The sequence below is a fragment of the Myotis yumanensis genome, unplaced genomic scaffold (assembly GCF_028538775.1).
Source record: "Myotis yumanensis isolate MYYU_CA2020_CCGP unplaced genomic scaffold, mMyoYum1.0.hap1 SCAF_1, whole genome shotgun sequence".
NCBI classification, from domain to species: domain Eukaryota; kingdom Metazoa; phylum Chordata; class Mammalia; order Chiroptera; family Vespertilionidae; genus Myotis; species Myotis yumanensis.
In genome coordinates this window covers 103,929,802-103,948,369 of record NW_027223752.1, presented here as the reverse complement: position 1 = coordinate 103,948,369, position 18,568 = coordinate 103,929,802, and the positions used below count along the sequence as shown (strand labels likewise).

At 40.9% G+C, this 18,568-nt stretch overlaps 1 protein-coding gene across 6 annotated transcripts in view; it reads right to left on the bottom strand.

The window, feature by feature from the left end:
• Window positions 1-18,568, bottom strand: part of SVIL (supervillin) — a 103,194-nt gene that overhangs the window by 78,853 nt on the left and 5,773 nt on the right. For 3 of the 6 annotated variants that reach the window (XM_070428737.1, XM_070428748.1, XM_070428766.1), the window contains exons 2-5: window positions 16,686-16,743; window positions 16,404-16,555; window positions 10,280-10,952; window positions 286-366 (exon numbers count right to left, since the gene is read on the bottom strand). In XM_070428737.1, coding sequence (XP_070284838.1) covers window positions 286-366; window positions 10,280-10,952; window positions 16,404-16,555; window positions 16,686-16,693 — 914 coding nt within the window. In that variant the 5' untranslated portion in view covers window positions 16,694-16,743. The remainder of the gene's footprint in view (window positions 1-285; window positions 367-10,279; window positions 10,953-16,403; window positions 16,556-16,685; window positions 16,744-18,568) is intronic. The other 3 variants (XM_070428756.1, XM_070428777.1, XM_070428787.1) reach the window with 1 other exon arrangement.

Genomic DNA, 18,568 nt, shown 5'->3' with positions numbered 1-18,568 from the left:
GTGTGGGAGGTGGCGAGAGAGGACAAAAACAAGAGGTATATTAAAAAGGTTTCAAAAAGAGGAGCAAAAGGAAATGCTAGTAGAGGAGAGATTAGGACATTTGAAGGAGAAAAGCAAATGATTAGGAAGTAACTTCCAGCAGCTCTTTCTGAACACATGATTTTCAAATGCACTGCCATTAGGAAGAGAAGAATTAGCACTGGGTGATGTGAGAAACAGCAGGCAAGGCAGCAGGGAGAGAAGCACTCAGGAAACAAAAGCCAGGAGTTTCAATATGAAATATACCTGGAAGGCCAGTTGATAAGTGAAGGTGTGTCCCCTTCGGAATCTTTCTGTAGAAACCACTCATGTTTGAGTTTCCCTGTACTATCATGTACAAAAAACAAAACTTCAGAAAATTTCTATTAAAATGTCAACACATACACAGAAATTAGACTCTTTATAGTTGGAAAAAGGTGGTGTCCAATATATCTTAATTGTTTATAGACTACGGGATAAATTGCTATAATACTGGAATAGGGAAGTGGGGTGGCAGGTTTGGGTGTAGAAAGATGGGGGATATCAGAAGTTCACATCTAATTCTAACAGATTTCAGTGGTCACAGCAAAATGTATGGAAGCAGTGATAGACAGGTTCTTGCCTGTCAGTGTAAACCAAAACTCAAACTAAAGCAATTTTAGAAAATTGATTATAATTTAAAACTGAAAGGCTAATTTCTGTTAAGAAAATCCTGGCTTTTGAAAATGTATAAGCACATTTTGTCATGGGGTTTATATTCATGTCATGGAATTTCCAGGACATATGGTTCACTACTAAAATCAAGAGATTGAAATAAATATACCTAAAGCCACCAAATATAGTGTTTTTCAGGTAATTTGAAAGTATTAATGGTCTGTAATAGTCACATTTTGCCCACAAATACAAATTCTCTTGTAAAAAGTTGAATTAAAAATATAAGGCAACATCTCATCCCTAAGTTTTGTTAAGGTAAATTGGTAAATAGCTATATATAAAAATAGCGTCCGAATAGCTCTTCGTTTCTCTCCAAGCCTCACTTCCACTGGAGCATCCCTAGTTCAGCAAATGGCCATTCCTTCTTCATGGTGGCCTGGCCAAAAATTTGAACTCACTCTTGACACATCTGTTTCTCTCATACTTCACATCTAAGTCATGAGCAAATAAAGTAATAAATAGAAAGTCAATAAGATCATATCTTTAATTGCTTATCACCGAATAACGCAGCCAACACAACAGTGACCAATACTAATTCAAGTCTATTGATTCATGTTTATTGAATTCCTATTATGTACAAGGCACTGAGCTAAACTCTGAGAAGTAATAAAGGTGAATTAGGCATCAACCACTCATTAAAAAGCTTATACCCGTGGTCGGCAAACTGTGGCTCACAAGCCACATGTGGCTCTTTGGGCCCTTGAGTGTGGCTCTTACTAAGCCTTAGGAGTACCCTAATTAAGTTAATAACAATGTACTACCTATATAGTTTAAGTTTAAAAAATTTGGCTCTCAAAAGAAATTTAAATCGTTGTACTGTTGATATTTGGCTCTGTTGACTAATGAGTTTGCCGACCACTGGCTTATACCATGCTAATCAAGATAATATATTTTTTTTACGCAGTTATTCCTCAACACAAAATAGAATATAATGCAAGGTTGAATTTGACAGAGTACAATTAACCTTTAAATAACATAGGTTTGAAATGCATAGGTCCACTTATATGTGGGTTGTTTTTTTTCCCCAGTAAATATACAGTCGGTCCTCTGTATCCCTGGGTTTCACATGCATGCGGTGAATAAGCCACAGATGTGGAGAGCCGACTGTATGCATTGTCCAATGCCATTTTACATAAGGGACTTGAGCATCTGAGAGTTTTGGCCTCCTTTGGGCAGAGCACGGTCCTGGAACTAATCCCTTGCAGATACCAAGGGATAATTACAGTCGACTTTTTGGAGAGTCAAGTTAATCACGGTGCCCCTGACCACCATGTTGTTCAAGGGTTGGCTGTAATTAAATCAGGCTGAAAATATTTCAGAGAAAAATCATAGGCAAGGAAAGCTGTACTGACCTGTATCCTCCTATAATACAGAAAGGACAATGGAAACTCTACACTGGAGTTAAAATCTTTACCAGCTCAAACCCTTGTCAACCTATCTGCAAGAGTTCTTCAATACCAGGATGCAAACAAATTTTAGGTCATAGCAATTCCCCAAAGAATAGAATGATAATTATAATAAAGTTCTCTGAATTTTCTAAAATCACTTTGAGTTTTGGTTTGCACCCTGACAGGCAAGGATCTGTTGGTCATCACTTCTGTATATTTTTTAAATATATTTTTTATTGTTGATATCTCCCATTCCCTCCCCCGCTTCCTCCTTCCTCTGGGACCCTACTCCCTGCCCCCAACCAGGTCTTACTTCTGTACATTTTGCTGTGACCATTGAAATCTGTTACAATTAAATGTGAACTTCTATTTCTCCAGTAACATCCCCCTGTCTTTCTACATCCAAACCTATTACCCCACTGCCCTATCTTCAGCATTATAGCAATTTAGCCCGTAGCCAATAAACAATTCAGATGTATGAGAAGCCATTCTTTTCCAACAATAAAGAATCTAATTTCTCAACATTTATATAAACATAGAATAGTTTAGCATATAATGTGAAGCTTGAAAGGATACAACGCAAGATAGCACAGGATATAGAGCAGCGGTTCTCAACCTGTGGGTCGCAACCCTTTTGGGGGTCAAACGACCCTTTCACAGGGGTCGCCTAAGACCATCGGAAAACACATATATAATTACATATTGGTTTTGTGATTAATCACTATGCTTTAATTATGTTCAATTTGTAACAATGAAATTGGGGGTCACCACAACATGAGGAACTGTATTAAAGGGTCGTGGCATTAGGAAGGTTGAGAACCACTGAGTTATATTAACTTGAGGGTTTTCAAAAGCAGATATCCATTACACCTTCTTCCTCTATATCAGTGGTTCCTCATATTGTGGTGACCCCCAATTTCATTGTTACAAATTGAACATAAATAAAGCATAGTGATTAACCACAAAAACAATATGTAATTATATATGTGTTTTTCGATGGTCTTAGGCAACCCCTGTGAAGGGGTCGCGACCCACAGGTTGAGAACCGCTGAATAACTAATATGCCTACATCACAGAGATATTTTAAGGCTCAAATGCTTTTTGTATAAGAGTGCTTTGTCACAGACAATGGCTTGGTGAGGGCCTGGGATGGGGTGGGGGTGGGGTGAAGAACAGGAGCAGGCTGAAAGCGGTTTATGGAGGGAAAAGAAGGATCTATGTAATACTTTCAACAAGATTTTTTTTTAAAAGTGCTTTGTAAACTGTGAAGTGCTAAACAATTTTCTGAAGATGACTTCAGATAAGAATAAAACTTGGTGAACATCACTATAAAAATTATCAGGAGAGTTAAGAATATATTTAGTCAGCATTTGTAAAATGAAAATCATAGACATGATGACTTGCTGTGCTCCATTTATTCATTACAACTTAGATATGGAACTTGCCAAAAAAACCAAGTAACTACTACCATGTAAGGGGCTACTCAAATCCCTCACCTTTTTTATTGAATTTATTGGGATGACACTGGTTAACAAACATATACAGGTTTCAGCTACACAATTCCACAATACGTCATCTGTACCCTGTATTATGTGTTCACCACCCCAAGTCAAGTCTCCGTCCATCACCATTTATTCTCCCTTTATCCTCCTCCACCTCCTCTCATCCCTCAGCAATCACCACACTGTTGTCTGTGTCCATGAGTTTTCTCTCTCTTTTTTTCTTTTTTGCTCAATCCCTTCACCCCCACCAAGCCCAAATAAATTTTGGCATTTAATATATATCATAAATGTATGTAATGAGAAAGAACATATGTGAAGGTATTGTGCCGAGAATATCATAAGCCCTTCAAAATGCTGGTCTCCTCTTCTTCTTTCTTCATGGACCACATAGTATTACATGTTTATGAGTTATGTTTTTATAGTTTAAAAAGATGATACATACATTGTCCCAATTCATACCTTCCATAAACAACAAGAGCAGAGTATAATGGAAAGAACTGATGGATTCAGAGAACTTGAATGAGTAAGTGGGTGATGGCTAATGGGCTCAGTTTCGTCAAAGTAGCTATGTGGTTTTAATTCAGTTATGTAAGTGCTTTTATCTTTAGTTTCTTCATGTATAAACTAGATTTTTAAACTAATAATCTCCAGGGTTACTTCTGTTTCTAAGACTTTAAATTATTTAACATCAAGTATCTATTTTGAGGGGTCTTGGGAGAGCCAACTTCCCACAGGGCAGAGGCTACCTTCCCTGGGAGAGGACTACAGGGTTACTGTGGATAAGAGAACCATGAGATAGTAAACTCGGTTGTAACAGAACCTTTTTATGATGTGGTAACTAGCTGGCAGAGAATTATATTACCAGGAAATATAACTGTCATAGAGGACAGGAGTTGCTCTTGGTTTGTGTCCCTCAATATATAATGTTATGCCATAATATCCTATAACCCCTAAGAGTGAACAGAGTACAATAGTGCTTCCTGGTCACAAAGCAAGGTCAAGAACAGCACAATAAAAATAGTTTCATCCTGTGGGTGTCCAGTTCTAATTATATAACAGCTTCTAATTATAAAACATTAGTCAGCTTAAGAAAAATGGCTATTAACTTTCAGCATCTCATTAAAATGAACAGTTTATTTGCTGAAGTTACTTGTTTGGAAGAAGTGCTAATGGTTGCTTTGGACATACCCACAGGCATATGAATGTTCAAGATCTCATGCGCCCTGGAAAATTTCTGCATTTAAAATTTAGCAGACATTTGAATTTTCAGGACATAGTAGCAAGTCTTTTGAGTGACATATTCATATTGAAGTCAATGAACAGAAATTGATGCTTGCCAGTGAGAAGAGAATAAAATGAAAAGAAAATGGGAGTGGGTTCAGCATATGTTAATATCCAAACTCGGAGAGCAGGGCGAGGACAGCAGATGTTGGGGTACAGGGACTGGAAGGCGAAAAGGATGCCATCCCAACACTGGAAGGAACCCCAAAGCCTCTTCTTTGGGGAGTGGATGCTCAGCACGGGCTGCTGTGACATGGAGCACGTGCTCCACAGCCTTCTTGCCACGGAGAGACAGGCAGAGACAGTAATGCTGAGGGTCAAGAGGCAGTTATCTCCCTCGGCATCAGTCTCATGTGGACATTTCTATCAGGGCAGGTAAGCAGACAATTTTAAAAATGAGCTTCAGGACCTGGGGATCATTTTTAGAGGCACACCTCTCAATGGAGACAAATGCAATCAGAAATAAACTATAAGAAGGCAGCATAAGCCCCTTTCCTTCTTAGGTGGCCCAGTCTACATGTCACAGTGTCACAGGAAAGGTTCATTGTGGAGGCTGCCCTGGCCTATCCTGAGCCCCTCCACAGCTTTCTGCTGTTACATCTGTTACCAGTGGCAGCTGCCTCGGGTCAAATTGCAGCATCATCCACTGCATGGAACCACTATAATCATTTTCTGGTCACTAATATTACAATTTAGTCAGTGAGAAAGGGAGTGATGAGGATTGTAGTAGAGCAACAATAAAAAAATGAATGCGGGTTTTCTACAGTAGATCACCACCAGAAAATTAGATGTCATTCTCCCCTTTGCCAGTCGCATAGCTCACTGGGAACAGGAAGTCACAGCTGATACTCAGGAAAACAGCAGCTGCGGGTTTGGGTAAAGTGTTTCCACTCAGAAGTAACCAATATGGTACATTTTAAAATTCTATCTATCTATTTATCTTCCTCAACCAAGTTTATGTTTTTATTAATTTTAGAGAGAGTAAGGGACAGGGAGAGAAAGAGAGAAATATTGATGTGAGAAACATCAATCAGTTGCCTCCCGCCTAAGTCCTGACCAGGATCAAACATGCAACTCTTTGGTGCATGGGATTCCAACCAACTAAGCTACACCCACCAGGGCTATTTATTTTTTAATATCAAGTGATACACAAAGTAGCAAATTCAATAAGAGCTTTGATTCAGGATTTCTAACAATATCAGCTCAGATTTTTAAAAATTTGAATAATCCATGGCCCTAAATGACTTTAAATTTTATTCTAAAATCCACAGGGGGCTGAATGAATTAACAAAGTGTGGAGAGTGGCTACAGTGTTTGGACAGGTTCAAGCCTCAGACTAATGAGAGGGCACAGTCCTCTCATTGCCACGTGCAAATCCCAGCTTGGAAGGGCAGAGCCCTCCCAGCACAATTAAAGCCAACAGCTATAGTTGTAAGCTTGAACCTATGGTCCGAACACGTGGCCTCACGTGTCTGAGTGATGTGGGCTTGATAGAGTTCTCATGCATGTAAGTGAGTAGATTAGAGCATTGTAAACATCTTGACCACGCCCTTACTTTACCTCGTGGAATCTGGCTATAAAATAAAGACATGGCTTGCGGGCGCTGTCACTGTCTCTCCATCAGAGAGGACAGCGTCCCACCCAGACCCAGCTTTTATTCTCTTGTCTGTCTTTTCTCATTCCTTTCACCGTCCCCTCTCAGGCTCACTGAACCTGGCTGAGCTGGCACGGCACATAAGACGCCCTAGGGCTGAGTATGCCATGGCCTTGCCAGCTCACCACAACAAAGAATGGTTCATATTAATAACACTATCTTGTCCAGAAAACACAATTTCTAAATTCTAAGTTTACCAGGCTTGGGAAATGGGGGTTGGGAGGTATCTTATAGTCCATTCCATTACTATGTGTGTTCCTAACTTGTTTCAGAACAATGTGTTCACCTGATTCCCAGGCAATCAACAGGATTTCTAAGCTAAAGACCCTGTAACCTATACCCATACAGGATTGGGCAAGAGTAGGTTTACAGTTATGAGTATGCAAAACAGTTTATTCTTGTATTATCGTTTATTAATTATTTTCCATACAAACTACTATAAACCTACTTTTGCACCATCCTGTATATACATAATACATATCTTCTTTAGCATATAAACTGAACATTAAACAATTCTAAAATAAATTTATTACTCAGCTAAATATTGCCTAAAGACTGTTACTGAACATATACTATACTTTTATAAAGCTTAAATACAGTAGTACAGTGAAGTGTAAGAGCTGATGATTATTCTGTGTGTACATGTGTCAGTATATGTGAGTGCATACAAAACTAAGCATTTGACATCTGGCTCATATTTTAATTTTCAGGCTATGGCAGGTAGTCTTCTGATGGTATATTCATGAGTGATATATTTATATTTAATTAATGAAACAAAAACAGCCTCATGCTAGTGAGTACAAAATAAAATGATGAAATGGCAGTGAGTTAATTCAGAGACTAATAGCCAAAAATCCTGACAGAGCTAGCTGATCAATACAGTATAGCAGTGAGAAAAACATTCTACTTCAATGACAGAACAAACCCACGATGAAACGTGCTATTAAAATGTTTTGTTATTTGTAGACATTTTTTTGTCAATCCTTAATCTTCTTAAACTTTTCTGTTACCTATTTCCACATTGGATGACATCTTATTTTCAGTCATGACTACTGGGTAACTGAGGTTTCTTTGGTTAGTGTTTTAATTCACAAAGTATTTTTATCTTTCTTTCCCACAAACGGAAATCAGATTAACAGTGACTTTCTGACACCTGAATTACCTGGTGCTGGAGAGCGGACATCTAGCAGAATGGTAATCCTTTTGAAGTCCATCTTTACAAGATGAACCACTGGTGTCATTACCAAATAAATCTTAATTATTTTAAATGTCATATTGTCACACATTAATAGTATTTTTTTGGTTAATCCTCACCCAAGAATATTTTTCCAGTGATTTTTAGAGAGAGTGGAAGGGAGGGGGAGAGACAGAGAGAAACATTGATGTGAGAGAGACATAATGATTAGTTGCCTTCCGCACATGCCTTGGGACCCTTCAGCCCGTGGCTGACACTATCCACTGAGCAAAACCAGCTAGGGCTCTTTTGCATTGTTTTTAGTGTAAAGATAGATAGATCAGGTATTTCCTGTCTATATGTAAAATGATTTGTGTTTCTTTGCCTATAAGTCATAGAATTGTATGCCTTGAATGATTTAATAAAATAAAGCATGTGCTTCTTCAAGAACTCCTTTACAATTTCTTAGTTTTTTTAAGTCTTTCTTTCTGGTAAGGCAACATGAGGCTAAGACTAGGCTTAGGAAACTTCTAGGTAATATTGCTCTTGAAATAATCTAGAAAGAAATAACTCAAGATTTTAAGTTATATAACATTTTGAATATTAAGATTTTAACTCACACAAAACTATTAGTTAGCCTATCTTTTTCCCTGAAATACTCAACTAAGTTTTAATTATTATTACAACTGATTCAAAATATCGCCAAGAATCTATTATATATGATCCAGATAACTAACATATATACTGTGATAACAGCTTAAACAGTTTTCATAATACGGCAACCAGAAATTAGATTCCCCATTATTTTTTTAAAACCAGTTCATTGTAAATCTCTCTTCCTAAATTGGAATGTTCGGTTTCTTTGTCCTTCTCACAGAGCACATGAAAATTTTTCTTTGATAGAAATTAATTAAGCCAAGAACACTGTTGCTACTATGAAATGCAAATTTCCCAAACAACAGGCTTTCTTTTCAAAATAAAAGACAACAGGTCACAGTCCCTAAATGTCAAGTAAAGTCCAAAGGCTGAACAAATGCCCTCAAAATACAATCTCAGGATCTATAGTATTTAACTATCTTAGAAGCTGATGTCTCTAAATATTTCAGTGTGGATGAGTAAATGAGTAAAAACAGACCTTTGGATCAATAAACTTTAAGAATTAAAATGATCTGATTTAGATGTATTACCACTACTTAAAAACGATCACATTTACTACTCTGTCCTTATGTGAAATAAATAGAAATATCTTCCCACCTTTTTTTTTCTTCAGAGTAAATTTGCTTGACCTTAGGTTTTCATCCCTCCTCAATTCTCCTGTGAAGCTAATGCCTGCTTGAGCTAAAAAATACTATACACTTCTGAGTTTACTTAGAGACCTCGTTGACCTAGAGTCCTAGACCAGTGGTCGGCAAACTGCGGCTCGAGAGCCACATGCGGCTCTTTGGCCCCTTAAGTGTGGCTCTTCCACAAAATACTGACTTTTGCACATGGGCCACGAAGTTTCAATCGCACTGTACGTGCGTGCCCGCACGTGGTATTTTATGGAAGAGCCACACTCAAGGGGCCAAAGAGCCGCAGTTTGCCAACCACTGACCTAGACAATTACCTCAAACCTTAAAGTAGAATGTTTAAGTAAATTACATTTTAAAGATGGTCACCACACTTTTAAAATTCAAATCTAAATATTTAACCCAGAAATTTAAATTTTGAAACATATACTCTCTTCTGGTATTTGACTTTCTGATTTCATGCCTTTTCTGATTTTTTTCCAAATGAGAGCTGTTTTTGTCTCTGGTTGATCTTATTACACAGTGATTTCTCTTAATAGCTGATCTTTTTAATAAGGCATTCTTACAAACAACTGTATTCTTAGTGTGTTGATATAACCACATAACTACATTTTATAGTTATAGTCATTATATACTGTAGTCACACCTCATACCCTAAACCCACGGTTGGCAAACTGCAGCTCACAAGCCACATGAGGCTCTTTGGCCCCTTGAGTGTGGCTCTTCCTAAGCCTTAGGAGTATCCTAATTAAGTTAATAACAATGTACCTACCTATATAGTTTAAGTTTAAAAAATTTGGCTCTCAAAAGAAATTTCAATCGTTGTACTGTTGATATTTGGCTCTGTTGACTAATGAGTTTGCCAACCACTGCGCTAAACCAAAACCCTTCCACTGGTTAGTGGTGGTCTTTCTGTTTTGGGATTTTAAATGACAATAAAAGCAATCACCAAAAAGTCTTGGGTATGATTACAGAAAAACAAATAAAAGAAAAAGAGAACATTAAAAGGCAGTGAGAACCAGTAAAAAGAAGGGCCCTAAAACAAGGCTTCCATGAAAGTGCTCCCATGGCACCTGTTTAGTTTATTTTAAAAAAATAATAATAATAAGGCTTCCTGCTTTGGTAGAACCTGTTTTGATATTGTGGAAATTAAAACATCATATATATGAGCCCAGATTCCAAATAATGCCAGAAATACCCAGACTATAAGACCTTTCAGGCCATGAGAAGACAAGTGGTCAGTAGGGCTGAATGCTTACCTTGATCGAGCTTCAGCGGGGAGTGGCGGGTCACCAGAGTGGCTTGGGGATGCTGGCTGCCCAGGTGAAGAGAGGGGCATGCTGTGCATTTGCTTTGGGGACTTTGGCACCTCACTGAAGGAGCAGTCTTGCCCGCAAAACTGGAAGGATGAGGAACTCTCAACTGTGGGGGGCAGGTCCAGGGCCCGCTGCCCAGTGGCATTCAGCTCTTGACCTCGTCTTTGGTTTTCCATGTTTAGCAGCACCTCTGTGTTGGAAACACTGTCCCTGGCATGGAGGGCATAGTCCTGGGATTCAGCCACACAGGTCTTGAGCCTTGGGACCTCAGTGCTGGAGTACAGAGAACTGAAATCTTTGCTTGACTCAGCCGGCCTGTCACTTTTTCCTCCCCTTTTCTCAACAACATCTGGCTCCCTCCTGGACTTGGTATATCGAGACAAAGATTCGGAATCTGCTTCAGAATCCAGAGCTAGCCCATATTTTTCTGCCAGTTGCCGTCTCCTCTCCGCTTTGTACCTTGCAATCCTTTCAGCTTTGGACTCAAGACCCTGGGTGTCCATAGCTGAACTGTAAGATGAGTCACCATGGATACCTGAGGTTTCTGTGCAGTGTTTAGGTTGAGTCTGCTTTTCTAAAGAAGAATCAGAAGTTTCTTCCTCTTCATTTGATCGGCCTACAAGAAGATCACATGAATAGTAAATATAAATTTAAGTAAAGATATATTTACTATACTCTGTTATGTACATAAAACACACTTGAGCACATAGGCTGTGAAGGACCAGTTTCTCACACAGGTGTAGTCAGCTAAATGGTTACCTGGGATGTTGGAGGTCTGAGATCTGCAGTGAAATACACAAAGGCTGGGAATGTTCTATCGGCAAGTCATGTAAAGCAAGGGCTGAACTAAAGCTCAGTGCCTCATTCCTGAGAGCTCTTCAGTCCTTGCCCAGGGCTTATATCCTCTTACTAATATACTGTTTTATGTTTCTGAGTTTAATATTTCATGTGTGAGACCAGAGAATGAGTTCAGAGCCCTCTAGAAAAAGATGATAGATATTTGAACTGCTCTAATCTGACAAGTGAGGGATTGTGGTTTCATAGGATCTGAGAGTAACCATAACAATAATGGCCCATGTCAGTATTCACCAGGTTTTTTTAAAATAGAAGTGGATTTTTCCAATTGTAGTACACATGCTTGACATATAAAATGTCTACCATGAAAACATAGGAAGGTAAAAGCCCAAATCACCAGTAATCACTAATTTATAATAATCAATAATAAATAAATTAGTAATTTACCAAATATTTCTATTTAGTCCTTCTAGTCTTTTATATAATTGACTAGAGGCCCGGTGCATGAAATCTGTGCGGGGTGGGGTGGGGGGTTCCCTCAGCCCAGCCTGCACCCTCTCCAATCCGGGACCCCCTTGGGGGATGTCCGACTGCCCTCTCACAATCGACGATCAGATATCCCTCTCACAATCCTGGACCGCTGGCCCCTAATCACTCACCTGCCTGCCTGCCTGGTTGCCCCTAACTGCCCCCCCTGCTGGCCTGATTGCCCCTCACTGCCTCTGCGTACCAGCCTGATCACCCTTAACTGCCTCTGCGTGCCGGCCTGATCGCCCTGACTGCCCCTCCCTGCTGGCCTGGTCATCCCTAACTGCCCCTTGCTGCCGGCCAGGTTGCCTCCAACTGTCCCCCTCTGCCAGCCTGGTTGCCCCTAACTGCCCCCCCCTGCCAGTCTAGTTGCCCCTCACTACCCCCCTCCCCTGCCAGCCTGGTCACCTCTTACTGCCCCCCTGCCAGCCTGGTCACCCCCAACTGCCCTCCCTGCTGGCCTGATCACTCCCAACTGCCCCCCTTGCTGGCCTGGTTGCCCCTCATGGCCCCCTGCTGGCCTGGTCGCCCCATGCAGCCTGCTTGTTCAATCATTTGATCGTCCCTCACTAACTCCCCTGCTGGCCTGGTCGTAGGCAGCTATCTTGTGAGGGCATGAGGGTCAATTTGCATATTGCCTCTTTATTATATAGGATTTCTTTTTTCTATATAGAATCATTTTTATACAATATCCATGTTCTATATAAAACATTTTCTATACTTGGAATTCTTATTTTGAAGACATCATTCTTTTAAGGGTTCGTAATATTCTATCCAATAGGCATGCATCATTAATTTAACCTTTTTTCTATTACTGGGCATTTAAGTTGTTTCTATCTTTTAATCAGCCTGATTTTCCTGATTACTATCTCAACAGACCTGTAAAATTGCTTTATCAGGACATACATTTTTTTTTGCCTTCACTCTTTTTTTTTAAATTCTTTATTGTTTAAAGTATTACATATGTCTCTTTTTCCCCCCATTAACCTCTTCCCAGCTACTCCCACCCCCTAGCACATGCCCTCACCCCTCTACTGTCTGTGTCCATTGGTTATGCTCATATGCACACATACAAGTTCTTTGGTTGATCTCTTACCCCCAAATCCCCTCCCCTGCCTTCCCCCTGAGGTTTGACAATCTGTTCAATGCTTCTTTGTCTCTGGCTCTATTTTTGTTCATCAGTTTATGTTGTTCATTATACTCCACAAATGAGTGAGATCATGTGATATTAATCTTTCTCTGACTGGCTTATTTCACTTAGCATAATGCTCTCCAGGTTCATCCATGCTGTTGCAAATGGTAGGAGTTCTTTCTTTTTTGTGGCAGCGTAGTATTCCATTGTATAGATGTACCACCGGTTTTTTTTTTTTAATCTATTTTTATTGATTTTTTTACACAGAGGAAGGGAGAGGGATAGAGAGTTAGAAACATCGATGAGAGAAAAACATTGATCAGCTGCCTCCTGCCCACTTCCTACTGGGGATGTGCCCGCAACCAAGGTACATGCCCCTGACCGGAATTGAACCTGGGACCCTTCAGTCCACAGACTGCCACTCTATCCACTGAGCCAAACTGGTTAGGGCATGTACCACTGTTTTTTAATCCACTCATCTGCTGATGGGCACTAAGGCTGTTTTCCAAATCTTAGCTATTGTACATTATGCTGCTATGAACATAGGGGTGCATATACCCTTTCTGATTGGTGTTTCTTATTTCTTGGGATATATTCCTAGAAGTGGGATCACAGAGTCAAATGGGAGTTCCATTTTTAATTTTTTGAGGAAACTCCATACTGTTTTCAACAGTGGCTGCAACATCATTTTAATATACATGTTAGACTGTCAAATTAATTTCTATAAAGTCCACATCAATTTACACTTGAATCTGTACTATATGCTCTCTTCTTATAAACATTGAGGGCTAATTTTTAAAATTTCCTTTGATTACTTGAAAAAGAGAATAAACACATTTTTCTATTGCTTATTAGACATTTGTATTATCTTATTCTTCTCTGAAATACCTGGTCAAGCTTATTGCTCTGTATTCTATTAATTCATAGTGTCATTTTTATTGGTTTGTGTCAATGTTTATAGGAGGAACATGAGTCTTTATCTTATAAATATTTTCAAACTTGCTTGTTTAACTTTCTTGTGAAGTCTACCTGTAAGATTTTCTTTGGAGTACAGATGTTAATCGTTATGTAGTCAAGTCCATTACCTGATCATTTGTGATTTCCATAGCTGTCTCTGTGTTCTGAAAGTCCTTTTCAATTCAACTTGAATTATCTATTCACCTACATTTTCATGTTTTTTATTTTATTTAAATTAATCATGTAATTAATTGGAACTTACTTTTATGTTTAGTGTGAAGTGAGAAGAGAAATATGTTCCCTTCCCCACCCTACAAGAACCCATTTTTCCCAGACCAATTTATTGAATAACTCTTCCTTTTCTCACTAACATGTGATGCTTAAATGATTTTATAATACATTAGAGGCCCGGTGCACAGAAATTTTTGCACTCGGCGGGGGGGGGGGGGGGGGGGGGGGGCCGCCCCTCAGCCTGGCCTGTGCCCTCTCACAGTCTGGGACCCCTCAGGGGATGACCACCTGCTGGCTTAGGCACTCTCCCTGGGGGATTGGGCCTAAGATGGCAATCAGACATCCCTCTGGCAGCCCGGCAGCCCTCAGGGGATGTCCACTTGCCAGCGGAGAGCAGGCCTAAACTGCAGTCGGACATCCTTAGCGCTGTTGAGGAGGCAGGAGAGGCTCCCACCACCACCGCTGTACTGGCAGCCATCAGCCTGGCTTGTGGCTGAGCAGAGCTCCTCCCATGTGAGAGCACATTGACCACCAGAGGGCAGCTCCTGCATTGAGCGTCTGCCCCCTGGTGGTCAGTGTGTGTCATAGTGACCAGTCATTCCCAGTCTTTCTGCTGTTAGGGTCAGTTTGCATATTACCCTTTTACTATATAGGATAGAGGCCTGGTGCATGGGTGGGGGCCAGCTGGTTTGCCCTGAAGGGTGTCCTGGATCAGGGTGGGGGTCCCGCTTGGGTGCCTGGCCAGCCTGGATGAGGGGATGATGGCTGTTTGCAGCTGGTCACACCCCCTTCAGGGTGGGGGTCCCCACTGGGGTGCCTGGCCAGTCTGGGTGAGGAGCTCAGGGCCGTTTTCAGGCTGGCGGGTGACTGAAGCTCCCAACCTCTCCTTTTTTTCTTTTTTCTTTTTTTATTCTGGGATTTATTTATCTTCTATGGCTGTCATTGGAACTGAGAGCCAGCTTTAGCTCTGACGCCCAGCTTCAGCTCTGAGACCTCGGCTGCTGAAAGCAGGTATCTGGGTTTGTTTGGCTTCTATAATTGAAACACTGTTGTGGCTCCAGCTCCAAGGCCGGCTGGCTGAAAGCAGGTTTCTGGGGTTCATTTAGCTTCAATAATTGCAACATTATTTCTTAGAGTGCAGCTCAGAGGCTGGCAGCAGCAGGCGGGGAACCTTGGCTTCCTCCATCACTGGAGCAAGCAAGCCTCCTGTTCGCTTCAGCTGCCTGGCTGCCGGCTGCCATCTTGGTTGGCAGTTAATTTGCATATCGCCCTGATTAGCCAATGGGAAGTGTGTCGGAGGTATGGTTAATTACCATGTTTGTCTATTATTAGATAGGACTAGAGGTCCGGTGCATGAGATTCTTGCACTAAGGGGAGAATCCCTCAGCCCGCCCTGCGCCCTCTCGCTGTCCATGACCCCTCGGGGAATGCCTGCCTGCTCACTGCTCCTTAGTGCTGCCACGGGGTGGGAGAGGCTCCCACCACCACCGTTGCGCTTGCCAGCTATGAGCCTGGCTTCTGCCTGAGCAGCACTCCCCTCATGGGAGCACACTGACTACCAGGGGGCATTTCCTGCATTGAGCATTGCCCTCTGGTGGTCAGTGTGCATCATAGTGACTGGTCATTCTGGTAGTTCTGCCATAATGGTCGCTTAGGCTTTTATTATATAGTCTAGAGGCCTGATGCACAAAATTCATGCCTTCCTTCACCCAGCTGCCGGAACCGGCTTCCCTCTGGCACCTGGGACCCAGGCTTCCCTCCAGCACCAGGGAACCAGACTTCCCTCCGGCTGCTGGCTGGCACCCAGGACCCGGGCTTGCCTCCAGCTGCCGGCCAGCACCAGGGATCTGGCATCCCTCATAGCCCTGACTTCCTCCAGAAAAATGTCCAGTCTAATTTGCATATTACACTTTTATTATTATAGATAGCTTAACCTTTTATACAGGAGGGTTTATTCCTGGCTATAAATTTGGTACTCTATTTTTGATTTTTCATGTATGTAATTTTTAAAATCTTAGTTCTCTAGTTTTCTTGCCATAAAAGATCAGAAACTATAGAGATATTCAAACCAATAACATCATGCAGTGAGACCAACACCCCTTTCTGGGGGAGAAACCAGAAACCATCTTATATAATAGAACTCTAATATGCAAATCGACCAAACAACAGAATGACAGGCGGAATGACCAGTTGCTATGACACGCACTGAGCACCAGGGGGCAGATGCTCAACACAGGAGCTGCCCTCAACCAGTCCTGTGAGGACGGACATAAATGTGTTGTTGATGTTTTTAACAAATATGTGTAATAATAAATAACTACACCTACACAATTATTTTTTTAGAGTATCTCACTTTCCAATCCCATTAGACAAAAAGGCTATGCTGGAGCAGCCTGCCTGATGATGGCCACCAGGGATGCTCACCCGTGTGGGGGCTGGCTGGGTCTGTGGCTCGCATGTATCTGGGCGTGTCTTCCTCCAGCAGCCGGTGAGTCACTAACCCTGTGCAACTCTGCAAGAGGATGGGCTGGGTGTCCGTTTCAATTCCTTCTAAGCGCCTGGCGATTCTTTCTTTTCTGAGCAAAACACACAAAAAAAACAAAACAAAACAGAACAAAAAAACAATGGAAATCAACTCTAAGGGAAAACTGAATACTGCTTTGCCAAGCTATTCTACTTGCAAATTACATACAATATATAACTTACCTTTTCATTTTTAAAAATTCTTTCCTCTCTGGCTCAAAGATTTTTCTTAATTCTGCAACTAAAACAAAATAAAAGAATAAAGTAGTCCAGCATTTATCAGTCATCCATTCATTTTACGCATTCATGCAATATATATTTATTGAACTCCTATTTCTGCTCTTGGCTCCCCATGAAACAATGACACACAAAATGACACAGATCCTGCTTTCCTGGAGGTTGTCTTCTAGTGAGGCAGGCAGGTACCAAATGAGAGTGTACACATAAATAAATACACACACACACACACACACACAGGATGAGCTAAGAAGTAAAACCATAAGAGTAAGGGACAGAGTGACAATAGCAAGATGTATTTCATTCAGGGGAGTCAGAGGAGGCCTAACCAGTAAGATCTCCCTAGCAAACAAAAATCTCAGTAACTATTTTTAGTTGTTATTAGATTTAGGAAATATTTTTAGCTTTTCATTGACATTTGCAACAGTAGAGATTAATACTATGCCCCACCCTACCCCCACCCCATCAGCAAACTACAACAGCCAAGACTCTTCACTCCTATTTCACCCTATCTTTTCACCTGTAACTATCTGTAACTACCTAATTGTGTTTCCAGCGGTACCAACAGTATCATGTACATTAACACAGTCTCTCAGCCCCTCCCACAGGCTTTCACTGGGAGGAAATGTTAACATGTGTTTCCTTGCTATAATTTAGGTACATGATGGACAAAGTGATTACTGTAATTTTCCTAACAACACTGGATGACCTGATGACTGTTCTGCTGATGTTGCAAGGATCTCATGTGATACTAACTACAAAGATATTACTAAGATGCCAAATAATTGTTTCTTTGCAGAAATAGCCTAATTTTGTGGAGAATAAAGCTCTTTCTTCTGGCCTCCTCCTCAATCACAGGAATTCATGAGGGTTCATCTGAGTGGTTCCTATGGAGGACTCAGGAAGGGGTAGAGAGAGGGGTCATTGACAGCCCCCAGGACCCACAAACGTTTTAAAGGCTGAGTTAATTTTCAACTGTTTAATTCTACATGTTTTGTTTTTTTTTCAAAGTGATCATTTTTAGTAATGAGTCAAAACCACACACACACACACACACACACACACACACACACACACACACGGCTTTTATATTACCCTTTGTGTTCAGAGATACAGCCTTGTTTTTTTAATTGATTTTTAAATGATAAGCACCTTAAAATTTAAGTTAGGTTGACTTTTGTTAAGATTGTTGGCTTCAAAAGAGTCTCTCTCTCACTTGGCCTTCCCAGGAACCAAAGTAGCCAGAGGCAGAAATGTGCTTGACCTGCAATGTCAATTATGGTCCTATTTAGAAGACAAGGGTATAATGATAATGGGGCATCCACCCTGCTGCCTTTGCTGGAAGCTTGGCTAACAATGGCTCCCCAGTTAACAAATTAACTCTAGTGAGATGATATAAGCTAAAGAGTATCCATTATTTATTTAAATCCCCAAAGTGGAGAATAGAGCTGTATTTTTTTAGAAGACTGCTCAAGAAGCTATTGAAACCAAATTCCAAGTGCTCTGAAAGGTATGCCTTATGCCTATGCCTCAAAACCCTAATTGAGAAACAGAGTACGGTTATAGGGTCCTGAGTAGCATAATGACATGCACATGCCACTTACCTTTTTTCCCCCAAAACTACTTCAACTAAGGTATGTTATGGTCTGAAAGTTTATGCCCCCCGCCCCCCAAATTCATATGTTGAAATCCTGCTCTCCAAAGTGATGGTATTCGGAGATGGGACCTCTGGAAGAGCTTAGGCTCTGGCCTAACAATTAGAATTAGTGCTCTCACAGAAGAGGCCTCACAGAGCTCCCTCTCGCCTTCCACCATAAAGGATACAACCA